Below are 15,757 nucleotides of genomic sequence, written 5' to 3'. Positions count from 1 at the left end.
AAAAGACAGTAAAAAATATACAAAAATATAATGGCTTCTTATAGACACTTTCAGAAAATGACAGTCATGAGACATGCTAAAAAGACACTAATAAATTTTCAGTCACGGGAGATATTTTGTCTGTAGCATGTTTAAGTGAATATACAAGTCAATATAAATGAAGAGTCCTAGGATTTTATATATATATATATATATATATATATATATATATATATATGCAGTTACTATTTATTAATACCAAATGATCCATTTTTATCTTTATTAAATTCTGAAGAATGGATATTCTACATATTTAGACAATGTTTTTTCTACATTTAACATTATGGAACATAGGAAAAAACCAACAACCCCCCCCCAAGTTGTCTTCGCTAACCTACTTATAGGACTCTAAAATCATCCTTGCTATGGTTCTCTCCTATCATTTGTATAAGTGTATGAGTGTGTATCTATGTGTGTGTTCACTAGTAAGCACTTGCTTTCATGACAGAGGACTTTCCTGAATGACAGCTAAAAAAAAAATCTTATAATCAACTCTAGAATCATTGATATAGAACTGGAAAAGATCTAAGTCATATCTAGTTCTACTCCTTCATTTTGCAGATGAAGAACTTTTTGTAGAAGAGGTCCAGAAAGGATCAGTGATTTCCTCCAGGTCACAAGAGGTAGTGTTGGAGTTGGAAATGTGAACTCCGATTCTCTGATTCTATCACCTCTGTTCCTATCTATTAAAGATGAGGAAACAAGTTTAGAGCGGTCCAGTGACAATCCTAGAGTCACAGAATAGAGTCAAATGAGAACTCAGATCTACTGATAGCTTGGTACAGGTCTCTTTGAGCTATGCCACATTTTCCTATATATGTTTCAGTCTGATATTCCCAAGTAGATGGTCATTTCCTAGAAGGTAGAGACTCAGTTTTCTAATTGTAGAAAAATTTCCCATAATACTTAGTGCCATGTTGAGCATAAATAACAAATGAAAGAACACTGCTGTGGAATGATCTAAGTTTAAACTCTACCTCCCATACTTACTTAGCTGTGTGACCATGAGTAAGCCAGCATATCTCTGAACCTCATTTTTTCTCATCTGTGAAGTAGGGATAAAAAATGCCTATAGTAACTACCTCCCCACAGGATTTTTGGGATGATTAAATGAAACAATATGTGTAAAATACTTCATTAACTTTAAAGAAATCAAAAAAAATTCAGTTATTAGGAACATTATTATGTCCTTAAAAATCTTTATTGAATTAATTTATTTTTATCCATCTCAACTAGAAAAATATTGAAAGCAAAACTACAAAAATCCAAAAAATCCAATAATCCAAATTATTTAAAGCCTGTTTTCAGTTTGCACTAAAATCTTATGAAAAGTGGATGTCTAAAGGTGTTTTATAAGAAACCTCCTAATCACTCAAAATAATAAAATTTTTTTTTTTCGAAATACATGTTTTTAAACAGAGAAAGAGTTAATCATCAGGAACAGAATTCTACCTCAGAATCAAGAAATCCAGATGTAATCAGTGTTTTTTTTTCTTCTGTTACTACTGCAGCAGAATTCAGAGCCCAATCTTTTATTAAATCTTTCTGGTTTTCATTGATAACAGGCCTATTATAATCCTGACCGTCATCTACTCCAAAGACCTGTGAAATGAAACCAATTATTATATAGATTAAAAAGGCATGCCTAGGTATGAGGTTACAGAATGGATGGCATGATTAACTGTATAGAAGGCCACTTGTCAAATATACCAACCTAAAACAGAAAAAGAAAACCAACAAGCTCATTTCAGGAATAAGAATTATGTTTTTAAAATGAAATGCTGTGTATACGTGCATGTCAGAAAATTCATTTGAAAAGATTAATTTGGTCAGGAACAAAAATATTCAAGTGTAAAGTTTGACGTCTCTTCAAAATATTTCTCAACATTATCAGAAAATAGACAACCTAACCAGAGAGTATTTATTCTTTCCACTCCCTCTAATTTATGATACAGTTACACAAGATTATTATAAACATACATATTTTTATTCAATAGATCTTTCAAATTATAAAATTAAGACTTAATCAATGTATAATTTATTAATAGTTGTGAATTGTTAATGTCCTGAGTTAATTCTTTCACCAACTCAACGAACTCAATTCTCAAAACTACTGAGTTTTCCTTATCATTAGAGCAAAAGTCATTGCTTTATACTTCGTTGCTATTAAAGAGGAAAAAATTTTGCCTAGACCCTATGGCCTGAATTCTAATTCACTGGTTGAAGAAATACTATTACCATTAGGATCATTATTTTATAATATTTGACAGTAAATTGGTTAATGTTATTAGTAAGCTATTAAAATGTATGGGTGTAACAGCATATTTGGATTTTAGAAAATCATTTCATAATTTTCCCCCCATTATATTCTTATGGATGAGAAGGATAAATCGCAGACTAGAAAACTGAACAGTTATGTTAGAAGTTGTAACTACTTGACTATCTAGATCAAAGTAGTATTTATGAACTAATGTCAACCTGGAACCTGGAACAAAATCTCTTGGGAAATGCTGTTGTATTATTTACTTGACTGTATTAAATCCAGAATTTATATCAATAAGCTGGATAAAAGCCATAGTTTATCAACGCAAACACACCAAAAAGTATCAACCAGTAAGAATTATAGGTAGAGGCTAAGAAGATGAAATTTGATAAAGAAGAAATGCAGTGTCCTACAAACTGGTGAAAAAAAATCAGTTATACAAACACATTGATGGGAGAAACAGTATATCATTTAAAGCAGTCTAAAGGATTGATTGCCAGTTCAAAATGATGGGCAAAGTAGTGAATATGATTTGAATTTCTTCTAACCAAAGTCTGGTATTCAGAACAAATGGGGTACACTGTATTATGGGCCACAGCATTCTACCCTGGTCAGGAGACATATTGTGTTTCACATTTTAAAATGGAAGGTGACAAGCTGGGGCTTGTCCAGGAAGCAACTAGAAAATAAAGGAAAATCAAAACTTTACTAAATGAGGTTCAAATGAAATTATGAGAGATATTTAGTCTGGGAAAAAATTAAAAGTTTATAAGAGTTATAGTCAAATCATTAAAAGGCTGTTATATAGAAAAGGAATAGAATATATTTTATTTGGACAGAATTATAACAAACAATTTTAAAGTGAAACAGATTCTAACTCAAAACAGGGAAAACTGTGCTGACCATGACTTCTGTCTAAAAACAGAATGGATTTTCTCAAAGGGGTAAGTTTCCTTTTTCACTGAACTCTTCAAGCACAGGTTGGATGATTAGAAAGAGTTAGGTTTGCTGTAGATAAGATTCATGACTTGCATAAGAGTTGGCCTAGATGTTATTTGAAGCCCCTTCCATGTCTTTGTCTATAAATCTCATTATCTTTCAAAATTTTTTAGATGAGGAAGTGGAGAACTGCTAAGATTAAATAATTTTTCCAATTGTCACAAAAATGAATTAATGGCAAAGCTAAAATTAGAAGCCAGATGTTCTGGAGGTCTACTTACTTTCCCAAAATGCTATTAATGTCAACATGATTGACATTCCCTATTCAATTCATCCTAGTAGTTAAGTTTATTTTATCTCTTCACCCCCCCCCTTCCATAGTACCTTCAAGAATGGTGGGCAAACGTTAGGTTCCTATTCATTCTACTTTCTTTACTGATTTATTTAAATGATTAACTTTTTATTTGATTATGACAAGAAGGTGTACTGTTGGTAGAGTTGTGAAACTGATTCAACCATTCTGGAGAGCAACTTGGAACTATATGCCCAAAGGGCTATAAAATTGTTCATAGCCTTTGATCTAACACTACTATTACTAGGTCTATATCCCAAAGAGCTCACAAAAAGGGGAAAAGGACCCACATGTACAAAAATATAGCAGTTCTTTTTGGGGTAGCAAAGTATTGGAAATTGAGGGGATGCCCATTAATTAGAGAACGGCTGATATGGTATATGAATGCAATGGAATACTGTGATACTCTAAGAAATGATAAGCAAGTAGATTTCAGAAAAACATGAAAAAATGCTGAGTGAAGTGAGTAGAATCAAGAAAACATTGTATACAGTAATAGCAACAATGTGCAATGATCACCCATGATAGATTCAGTTCTTCTCAACTATACAATGAACCAAAATATTCATGATGGAAAATGCTATCCACCGACAGTGTAAGAACTATGGAATCTGAATGCAGATAGAAGTATACTATTTTCACTTTTGGTTTTTCACTTTTTTCCTTATTATTCTTTTGCAACATGATAAATGTGGAAAATATGACTAATATGATTGAACAAGTATAATCTATATCAGACTGCTTGCTGCCTTGGGGAGGGGAAATAGGAAGAAGGGATGGGGGAAAATTTAAGATTCAAAATCTTATAAAAGTGAATGCTGAAAACTACATATGTAATTGAAAAAACAATACTACTAAATGTAAAAAACAAAGGAGACTATAATGTTTGAAACTGATAAAATCAGTGTTATAGAATATGGAACTATTTAATCCCAATATAATAAAAATAATAGATAATAAAGTTTTTAAGTTAAGGGCTTACATAATATTTGGCACATTGTGCTATTAACAAATCCATAGTAGGACAGATCCACAAGCTGCCTTCAAGTAGTCATCTTTTATGCATATGTTCCTAAAGTGAAAAAACATCCAGGAAGTCAATGCTTTTCTTCCCATATTTACCTCTTAATCAGCGCTCCCTTGGGCAGGATGTTCATTGCCTTTCATCTAGCAGGCTGATGCCTAAGTATTTAGACAACAACCACAACAAAAACTAACATTTACTGAATGCTTTAAGTTTTGTAAAGTCTTTACAAATCTTTTCTCATTTGATCCTCACAGAAACCCTGGGAAGTAGTTTCTATTATTATCTCCTTTTTTTATGTTTTTTTTTTTTTGCAAGGCAAATGGGGTTAAGTGGCTTGACCAAGGTCACACAGCTAGGTAATTATTAAGCTTCCGAGGCCACATTTGAACCCAGGTACTCCTGACTCCAGGGCCAATGCTCTATCCACTGTGCCACCTAGCCACCCCTATTATCCCCATTTTAAAGATGAGGGAACTAAGGCAGGAAGAGATTTAGTGACTTTCCTAGGGTCACATACTAAGTGCTTTTGAACTTCGGTCTTCCTGACTCTAGATATGGTCCGTCATATTCACAATGCCACCTTTGTGGCATTTCAGTTCTGCAAATTCCAGTTTAAAAGGTGCAAGGATTAAAATATAAATTTAGGGGGCAGCTAGGTAGCACAACTGGTCATGGAGTCAGGAGGACCTGAGTTCAAAACAAGCCTCAGATACTTAATAATTGCCTAGCTGTGTGACCTTGGGCAGGTCACTTAACCCTATTGCCTTAAATAAACAAAAATTTTAAAAAATAAAATATAAATCTAAGTGCAAATATAAAATGAAATTTTAAATTAATCATAATTTAAGAAAGAAAAGAACTTCCTGAAACTTATAAACGAGAAAACAATTTAATTCAATCTGTCTCAGTGTTTAGCAAAGTTTTCCTACACTCGTGAAATGGTTTACAAAAAAAGCAAAAGCTGATTTAGGGATAACAATGGACAATGCATATTCCATTTTACAATATCTTTGAGATTTTACTAAATTTTATTCTTAAAGTAATAAACTCTCAATTATAAAGAATGGCTCACTTCTTCCCTTTTTCTTGCCTCCCCTACCCTCTACTTTCTGTTATAGGTAGCTTTGAGCTTACTGTATTTTCTTTTAAGAAGGTAGGAGAAATGTATCAATACAAAAATATATTCATTTAAACATCAAATTTAAGCATTCCTTTTTAGCATTAACATATCTATTCTTTATAGGAATTTATTTTTGTTTTTTGCAAGGTAATGATGTAAAGTGACTTGCCCAAGACTCTAGGACCAGTGCTCTATCCACTGTGCCACCTAGCTGCCGCACTCCTTAAAGGAACTTTTATTAGACTTCATGACTGATATAAATATGATCATAAATGAGATCAATAAAGTATTTTACTAATAAATCTGGCCAAAGGAACTTTTGAAAACCTCTTTACTTTCCTATAATATGGGAGTTTGAGAAGCTAATATTCTCAGAAATTGTTTTTAATAAGTAGACAGTCTTGATATCAGGTTAATAGTTCATTTTAAATATAGGAGAGCATAATAACTTTAATTACCATATCTTAATTTCAGTAGCTTGAGATTTTCAAATTTCTTAAAACAAAGTATTACCCCCACTTCATGTCCTCAAATTTGAATTCTTCAATGTATGTATGTATGCATGTATAGTGGTGCAATGGATAAAGCACTTGAGTCAGGAGGACAGGAGTTAGAATCTAGACTCACACTTGACACTAACTAATTGTGTGATCTTGGGCAAGTCACTTAATCCAATTGTCTCACAGTTACCCTTATTAATATCCAGATAGCTCTGGAGGAGAAAGTGAGGCTGGTAACTTAGTATAGCTCCACCACCTCACTTAAATTCAATTCACTTGTTTTGTCATGACATCACCTCCCTAATGTCATGGTCTTCTTCAAGAATGAAGGACAAGGGCAGCTGGGTGGCACAGTGGATAGAACACTGGCCCTGGAGTCAGGAGTACCTGAGTTCAAATTTGGCCTCAGACACTTAATAATTGCCTAACTGTGTGACCGTGGACAAGTCACTTAACCCCACTGCCTTGCAAAAAAAATGAAAGACAAACATCTCTCACATATATATGTACTTATCACAAAGTAAAAAGGGATGTGTCATGTGATAAATGTGTATATGTGTGTACATGTATCAGTTAACTGACCATAAAGAAATAGATAAAACCTTCAAAACTCTATGTAGTTCAACTAAATTGTGAACTATTTGACATTCAAATGTCTTAAAATTCAGGAGAATTTACATCACTGTAAACTTAAAGCAACTAAGAACAGTAACACCATTACTATAAGGGGTAGGATAAAAAAGTGAGAAACAGTTGGCATATTCAGTTAAATATGACTTTATGACTTAAATTTAATAATTCCAAACTGTCCTTCCATAAAGAAGTAACCTAAAGGAAGGAGATAGTAACAAAAAGAAGGAGATAGTAACAAAAAGAAAGAAAAGTAATATAAGTAAAAAGAGCATAGTTGCACATAAAAAGAATTAGGAAGTTTTTACTATATCAGGCATGCTTAAAACCACTGCAAGCATCAAAGGGATCTTGGAAAACAATTGGCAACCTTGTAATCTTCAATGGTATTAGGAAATATATTTAACAAAAGATTTTTCTAGCAATGATTCTCACTTAAATTTTTCTTGCTACTGTAAGACCGGAGACTTCATTGAAAGCTCATAGTATTATTAAGATATTATTAAAATGGTGAAATCTCAGTAGATAAGATGATCCTCAATATCTTGTGTTCTAGTTCCATTTTTTATCTTTAGAAACTTGGGGTTGAAATTATGTCAATTCTAGCTTTGAGGACTCAGAGATTTCAGTGGAATTTGGGAGGATTAGTAGTTTAAATGAGAAATTTTCCTAACAGTAGACACATCTGATATGTTTCAAAAGTTACAAAAATCTGGGCTTGGGAATTCTGAGGTCTAGTAGCTAAAGGGCAAACTGTAGTTATGTCATAACTATTAATTTCTCAAAAAAATGAGTTCTGAATACTTTCCTTCCCTCAACCCCCTCCTCAAACTTAGTCACTCTAATATAAACACATTCATTTTTAAAGGACTTCTCCAGAGAAGACATTTTCTTATTTGTATAAATATCTGTATCTCCAGTACCTAGTCTAATATTTGTAAATACTAAACAGTTTAATAGAAAGTTGCTGACTGATGGAATGCTCACTCAAATTCACAAGATATAAAGTTGGGAGGAAGGATAACTTGGAGATTTGGTAGGCAAAATAATGGGCTTAGGTAGAATAAATATAAAAATCTCATATCTAGGTTTAAAACTCTACTTTAGAAGATGAGGACAAGCAATGTAAGATTGTTCCTCTGAAAAATACCTGTGGTTTTGAACAGAGTACAAGTTCAGTGTAAGGTAATACAGAGAATGTAATGTTGGGATATAATAAAAGAAGATAGCTTTCCATAATCTCAGATGGGTCATATCAGGAATATTCTGTTTCTGGTGCTACTGTGTATTAGGAAGGACAAAGATAAGCTGCAAAGTGTTCAGAAGTTTAGGATCAATAGTGTGAAAGGTTTTGAGTTCATATAAAAACTGAGTTAGTTAAAGACAGAGAATTCCTACTCAAAAGAGTAGGGGATATAGTAGAGGTTTTCAGATATGTATAGAACTATCAGGTAGACTAGAGATTAAATGGTTTTGTTTTGTGCCCGAAGGGCAGAAATAGCAATAATGAGTATAAATTGTCAAGGAGGAGTATTTAATTTTCACGTCAGGAAAAGTTTCTTAATAATTAGAAGCATCAAAAAGAAGCAGCTAGGTGATATGGTGTATAAAATAATGATCCTGCAGTCCAATCTGAGTTCAAATCTTAGTCTTAGATGCTTAACTATGTGACACTGAACAAATCACTTAATCTCAGTTTCCCCATCTATAAAACGGGAATAATGATAACACCTATCAATAGCAACATAAGTATAAAATTTGTTGTAAAATTAAAATGAGATCTTTATAAAGTATTTTTCAAACCTTGTTATATATGGTGGATCTATTATTTTTACATGGGAAAAGGAATGGTGAGAGAGAGAGAGAGAGAGAGAGAGAGAGAGAGAGAGAGAGAGAGAGAGAGAGAGAGAAGGTACTAGGATTCTCTTCAATGGAGGTGTTCAAGGAAAAGCTAGATGATTGGTTAATAAGAGTAAGTTTTAGATTTGATTCTTTTTCAAGATTCTTTGTGGACTGCCAAAGTTTTTCCAACTTAGAAATTCTGATTTGGTTGAGCTATAGGCTATACAATAGTAAAATTAGGTGGATTTGAAACTAGTTCAAGGGCTGCACACCCATTGAGTAATGAGGACTTGTACTATGTTGATTTGGTAGATCGCTTTAAGAATTTACACTTGTCTTGTTTTATTTCATGCTTCTGGTGAAGACAAGGATAAAAGAATAGATGAAATAAAATGTTCAGATCTCACAAAACATGTACATAAAGTTAAAATTTTGGATCTGAGTTCTCAGGATCCCAAAAGATCCTGAAAGGCTAGACTACTGGGTATGATCAGCTAGGCAAAGCCCTGAGCACTTGATAAATATCTTAATCCTCCTAATAATAACCCTGCCAGGTAGGTTCTGCTATGTTCATTTTATAAGCTGAAGAAAGAATGCAAACAGAAGTGACCTGCTCAAGTATATAATGGGCTGGATTAAATTCAGTCCTTCGTGAGATGCTTCATATATAGACAAATGAGGAGCTAACTCAAGAGGCCATGGGTTAACACAAAAGAGAAGTCTCCAAAGAAAAATCTAAACACTCTCTTTCTGGTAATGTTATTTAATTAGATTCTTATTCAGGGACAAGTTAAACTAGATGGTTTCTGAATTCTCTTCCAATTCTGAGGTTTTGTTAATTTAACTGATGCATATACAATCAAAATCACGAACAAATTATAGCTATAATTAGTTTGCACCTGCAAGTTAAATGTATACTAACATATGTATCCATAGAGTTCGTGTTACTTTTTGAAATTAGTAAATTGATTCATGGTGATTACAGCAGCATACTATATACAATGAACAAAATTTAAAAGAAAATATCCGTTTTGTTAGAAATAAACTAGTTATTTAGGAATTTAAAGTGTAATAATAATAATAACTATTTTTAATCTAAATATAAAATTTAATATATTCAACCAAGTTTTATATTGAAAGGGCTTGAATGATTTCACAAACAAAATACAGTCCTACAATGCAAACTTTCCATGTTATGCTGAGAGAAAGTAGTACACATTCCTGTGAGAAATGTTAACATTTGAACACTTGAAAATGTCTTTAGAAAAATGGGGTAGTATCTAGAAACAAGTACCATATTAACACCTTTTTGAAATCTGCCCTATAAAATTTGTTTAGCTTCACAGTCAAGGCTATGGCAATTTGTTCTTTGATGTAATTGTATTTACAATTTCTGGTCCTTATAATATTTCAATAAAACTCAAAAATCTATTAATACCTCCCCCCAACACACACACACACACACACACACACACACACACACACAAACACACAACCACTCTCGTCAGCTTGCTTTTGTATGTTGCCTTTGCGTTAGATTGTAAACTCTCTTATTTGTATTCCTCCTTCACCTCAGCTCCCTCACCCCCCCCCCAAAAAAACTGCTACAAGAAAACTGACCACTAGACAGCATGCATGGTAACAAGCAGGAGCATCTAGAGGACTTTCATCTTCCATAGGGAAATCTTGTCACAAAAGAATTATATGGCCAAGGAATGGGGTCAGCTGGCACACAAGCAGAATGTCCTTGCTATACTTCCCACTGATAAGCACACTAGAGAAGAGACACAAAGTCATGCCCACATCATGGAAATTTCACTTTGGGAAACCTGAACAAAATAGCAATTCTTTTGCATTATCCCAGAGGCTTATCTGGATCTCACTTGTAATCTGCAAACAACATAAACCACTTAAAGCAGGGGTTCTTAACCTTTTTTTCATGTGGGGGAGAGCTGCTGTACTTTTTTTGGCAGTCTAGTGTAAACTTTCTGATTCTCAGAATGTTTTTTAAAATAATTCATAATGGGAGAAAAAGATAAAAAGTTCAGTTATAGGTTATTGAAAATAAAAAATGTTTTCTCATCCATATTAATGGTCACCCTACAATACATCCACAAACTCCAGATTAAGAACTCTTGTCTTAAGACACTAAGTCATCATAATTAATCAGCAAACATCAAGTCCTCTTTCTTAAAGATCTTGGCTAGTGCTGCCCCCATAGCCAGTCATAATGGTATTTTGGAGTCCTTTCCAAATCCCTACTTCTTCCAGAAAGTTTGTATTCCTATCCACCAGAATTTTAAATCTTTTAGCATCTTTTGAAGCCCTTCAGTTTACAAATGAAGAAACTGGGTATTAAGAACATACAAGGAGGTTAAGTAACTTTCCCAGGCTCATGCAGCTAGTGAGATGATCTGAATTGAGGTTTACATGACTCCAGGTCCAAAGACCCACTACACTAATTGCTATGTATTTGTCTATGTACTCCAGTAGGATGTAAAGGGATTGAGGGCAGGAAATGTTTCATTTTAGCCTCCCTTCCTTGATCTCTGTTCCTCACTGTAAATAATCTTGTAAGGTCACACTTTTTTTACTCGCCAATTTAGCTAGTATTCTTTGACTTCAGGTATTGGGTAATGCATTTTATTAACCTCTGACCAGGTCTTCCATTTCTGATATTGTACTTGAATTAAGGATGGAAACAAAATTTGTTTCCAGTTTCTGTATAAAGGTAAGACCACCACAACCATGTGAACTGTCTTAGAAGAGGGAAAACCCTCTAAGTTCATACAAGAGAAGGCAAAGAATTCAGTGGATCCTGTCCAAAGCAAACAAACCACTAGCCCTCTTCACACACGTAATTCAGATCATCATAACCAAGGCATGACCCAAGATTCTGTGGTATCCTTTGTTACTGTTCTGTGTCTTGGTCAAATTATATCTTAAGCTTTCACTTAACATGTCATTTGCAAATGTGAATATCAGTAGAATCTTCCATCTTCTCTTGGGAATCTCTTCATTTTTGAGTCCCAATTGGACATTAGCCCTCACAGTCCCAAATGGGTATGGCAGTCACAAATTTCCCTGTTTTATGCTTTGCTTGTGATTAATAATCAAGAAAGTTGCCAGAATTCCCTTTACTGTTTTATTTTTCAAAGTAATTTTTTATGATTTTGATATATGTAAAGGAAACAATTATTAGGAGAACCTTTAGGACACTATTTTTGCTCTGTCAAATCAAATGCATTCTTATAGTTAATAAATAATCAGCCCCCAATCTTTTACTTGTGTGATTGCAGAGATGTGAAATGCTATGGAATATTCTTTGTGAAAAGCTTGTGTGTTCCTTTCTCATATTTTACATGAACTAGATGCATGCAGTTATTCTACTAACTATAGTATAACACTGGTGACGGCAATATTAAGAGTACAAATGTGATGGCTGTAATTATCCAAGATGAGAAAAAGTTTAGAGTATTTTCAATTTCCATCTTTTTTATATCTTTCTTCTAGTTTGATTTCAAATAAACACTCTCAATATCATATGACTTGGTTGAGTCTCCAAGCAGATTTTCCTTATTCCTGTTGTTTTGATCCCTAGTTCTTACTATTTTATGAGGTGATACAATGGCATCACATCATATCTGTGTTTAAAACAGGTAAATTCTATTATAAATAGTGGAAAAATTGAGAGGAAATGAGCAGAGAGGGAAGGGAAGTAGAAAGGAAGAAAAAGAGGGAAAGGAAATAATCATTTAAGACAGTATTGGTAATTCTACCTACATTTCTGAAAGAGTACACCCTAGAATGAGTACAAGACTGGGAATATGAATCAGTAACTGTCTCAGTTACAGTATGCCTCTCCTAGTGTAAGCATCCTACCATACATACTGAATGAGATTCTAAAATATCTTCTTCATGATGACTACAAAAGGTCCTTTTCAATCAGTTTCAGTTGTTGGAAGTAAGAGAAAGATATCTTCAGCTGGCTTTTCTAGATTCCTGGGCAGCTAGAAGATCTGTTGTGTTTCTAATGATTTCCTTATATTCTTTCTTTCTACTTCACGATGAAGAAGGAATAGACAGTAATGTGATGATTCAACCACTCTCTTAATATCTATATATCCACATTCTCTAATTTAATAACAATTATATGAGATAATCTATCAAATGTTACTTTTACCTAATCAGTTTTCCTGCTAGGTAATCAGTTGTTTCCTACTTATGTCATCATTTTGATTTTCTGGAATGGTATTGCTCCATCTAATGTCACCTGCCTCACTCTTTGAGGAAAAAAAATTCAAGTATAGGTATGAGATTTCTGTAGAAATTAAAAGTCTGTACTCATGTCACTCCTTACTTCTCAAACCCTGAGTATCAATATAGTTTGGCTTCTCAGTTTTCTCACTGAGGGTCACCAAGTATTGAAACAAAAGCTGATTTAATTTAGAAGGGTTTAGCAGTGATTTGTAGAATTCCGCTGTCTCTTCATCTTTAGTAAGAGATGTTGAAACATTAAAAATAGTGTTTCACAGTGGTCTTCTTATAAAATGCTTATTATAACTGCAGTAGTATAAAATAACCAAATGTCCCATAAAATTATTGTTATTTTGGGGAAACATGATAAAAGCAACTCCACTACATTTTTTTAAAAAGCCACTCAATTTCTTTTGAGTGCAAAGTAAACAAAGGTACTAATGTTGCTGGAGAGCACATAGGTGACTTGGAGCAGTATTTTACATGATCTCATTCTTGAAATACTAAATCCTGAAAAACTAAAGAAATGTGAACAAAGTTATTTTAAACAGATTAAATAAAATGAAAATCCCACTACTGATATGAAAACTATGAAGTGACTTTTCAATCAACATAATAAAAATCAAAAAAGTATATTTTGGTTAGTTAAGAATACAAAATTCTAAACAAACAACAAAGGGATTTAAAATTTTAAAGCTTGAATTTCTTGAGTTTTCATCTTTACTTCAGAAACACTTGAAAGGATATAGAAACATGATTTGGACTTCTGTGTATTTGTTTTTAAGTTTTAATGACTAAACCTGTGATAAAATTACCAACTTCATTATTTCCTGTTAGTTTTGATTCCATACTGTATACAAATTAAACCACTTCTTTATCTTGTAGATTACTTGGTATATAATAATTTCAAATATGATATATCAGATTCCTACTTGTATAGCTCTGCATCATTTTTACACTTTTTAAAATCAATCACATCAATTGGTTTTGACAAATTTGTGTCATCATAACTTGAAAACTCTCAACTTTGTTGAGTTCTTTTTAAATAGAGGAACAGATAAATTATTTAGGTCAGAGTGTAAATGGTAATGTGTTAAGGCAGCAAGAAAAATGACAAAGAAGTCTGGCTGTGGAAAAGCAAAATTAAAACCTTTGAAGTAAAAATAATAAGATAGTTTCAAGGTTATAATGCCAGCACAAAGTTTCTAAAATGGTTGTTTCATGTTTGTCTTTACAGGGAAGGGTTTAATTAAACAAGTTAATTCACTATAGTTTTTAAAGGAAAATAACAACACTGAAATTTTACCTTTTTAAGAAATATATGCATATCATCAAAGTGTTTTACCAAACTTTAATTATTAATTTCTGGATTCTATTTTGTTTTCCATTATATTTTAAAAATTCTAAATTTCCCTTTTAATAATAAAAAAATTGGGTAGTTTCTTAAAATAAATTGGGAAAAAATAATAATCTATTACTTTTAGAATTTACAGACTGCCATGACTCACTTTCCAGTACCATAAGCAGTTTCCATGATAACATTTATATCTTTACATTTCTTTTATAATGAAATCAATAGCTAGAGGCAATCTAGTATTAAAATCAACCTCCTATAACAGCAGTAAATGGGGGACTCTTACACTCTCTTTAAACTTTATACAAGACATTAAAAAAGAAATGAAAATAGAAAAAGGAAATATTTTAGCTAGATTAGTAACATTTAAAAACAATTTTAAAAGGAGATGAATAATTATGAAGCCACTAAAGCTCTATTCAGAGTTCCAAAAAAAATAGCTAAAGAAGTAACTGAGTGGCACAGTGCTTAGAGTACTGAACTTGAAATCAGGAAGATCTGAGTTCAAATCCTGCCTCAAACACCTACTACTTGAATAGCCCTGAGCAAGTCTTTGAACCTTTCTCAGTCTCAGTTTCATCATCAATAAAAAAGAGAATAATAACAATAGGGTTGTGAAGATCAAATGTGATAATATATGTGCCAAAGAAATGCCAGGCATTTTTATTAACATCAGCATCATCATTGATTTTTTAAAACTCAAAAAGCATCAGTAAGGGGAAAGGAAGAAAATAAACTTCATAAAATAAATTAAAAACAAAACATTCATAGCTGTTATCAAGTGAAAATAGGAAGCATAAATTTATGTTTAAAAAGCATTGGCCAAGTTTTTTTTATAAAACTAGCATCCCTATTAGTCACAGGGATTTATAGCACGATTTACATCACTTTTCATTTGTAGGCTCCATTATTTCATCCTTAGATATGAAAACTCATGCAACTTCACAGTTATACTAAATCAAAATTCAAATTTGAATCATAGTAAATGATTTTATAATGGTTTGTCAAAATATAAAACACCATTACTCCAGTCTACAATGTGAATAGTTTGTCTAAATCTAACTCCAATAATTCCAAAACCTGAAATTTAAAAAAATATTTTTAGTTGCATACCTTGTCGATCATTTTCCGAGCTTCTACTTCTTCACTGTTGGGATTTTCCAGTTCAATGGTATAGGTGCCCTTGTCACTCTGGTCATCATCATTGTCCTTTTCAGAAGCAGGTTGAATTTTTAACTTTTTATCCATCTCTTGGCTTGGTCTATGCCCAAGACTGCCTGAACTTCTTAACAATGTTGTTTGTAGGAAGGGTATTGAGACTGATGGCTCTTCGGATTTCTGTTTTAATAGTTTCCCATGTGGAACACCATGCCCTGCTCTGTGCCGTGCAGAGCTAGTCTGTAAAGAAAAAGAAACCACTTTGGCATCTGTTGA

The 15,757-nt window shown here is 32.8% G+C and overlaps 1 protein-coding gene across 8 annotated transcripts in view; it reads right to left on the bottom strand.

The window, feature by feature from the left end:
• Window positions 1–15,757, bottom strand: part of CEP170 (centrosomal protein 170) — a 181,978-nt gene that overhangs the window by 48,042 nt on the left and 118,179 nt on the right. For 7 of the 8 annotated variants that reach the window (XM_074222880.1, XM_074222884.1, XM_074222885.1 and 4 more), the window contains 2 exons: window positions 15,437–15,721; window positions 1,492–1,641 (listed from right to left, as the gene is read on the bottom strand). In XM_074222880.1, coding sequence (XP_074078981.1) covers window positions 1,492–1,641; window positions 15,437–15,721 — 435 coding nt within the window. The remainder of the gene's footprint in view (window positions 1–1,491; window positions 1,642–15,436; window positions 15,722–15,757) is intronic. The other variant, XM_074222886.1, reaches the window with a different exon arrangement.

This window comes from Macrotis lagotis, chromosome 2, assembly GCF_037893015.1.
Source record: "Macrotis lagotis isolate mMagLag1 chromosome 2, bilby.v1.9.chrom.fasta, whole genome shotgun sequence".
Lineage (NCBI taxonomy): Eukaryota > Metazoa > Chordata > Mammalia > Peramelemorphia > Peramelidae > Macrotis > Macrotis lagotis.
Note: the sequence above shows the minus strand (reverse complement) of the source record. Positions and strands in the feature narration are given on the sequence as shown.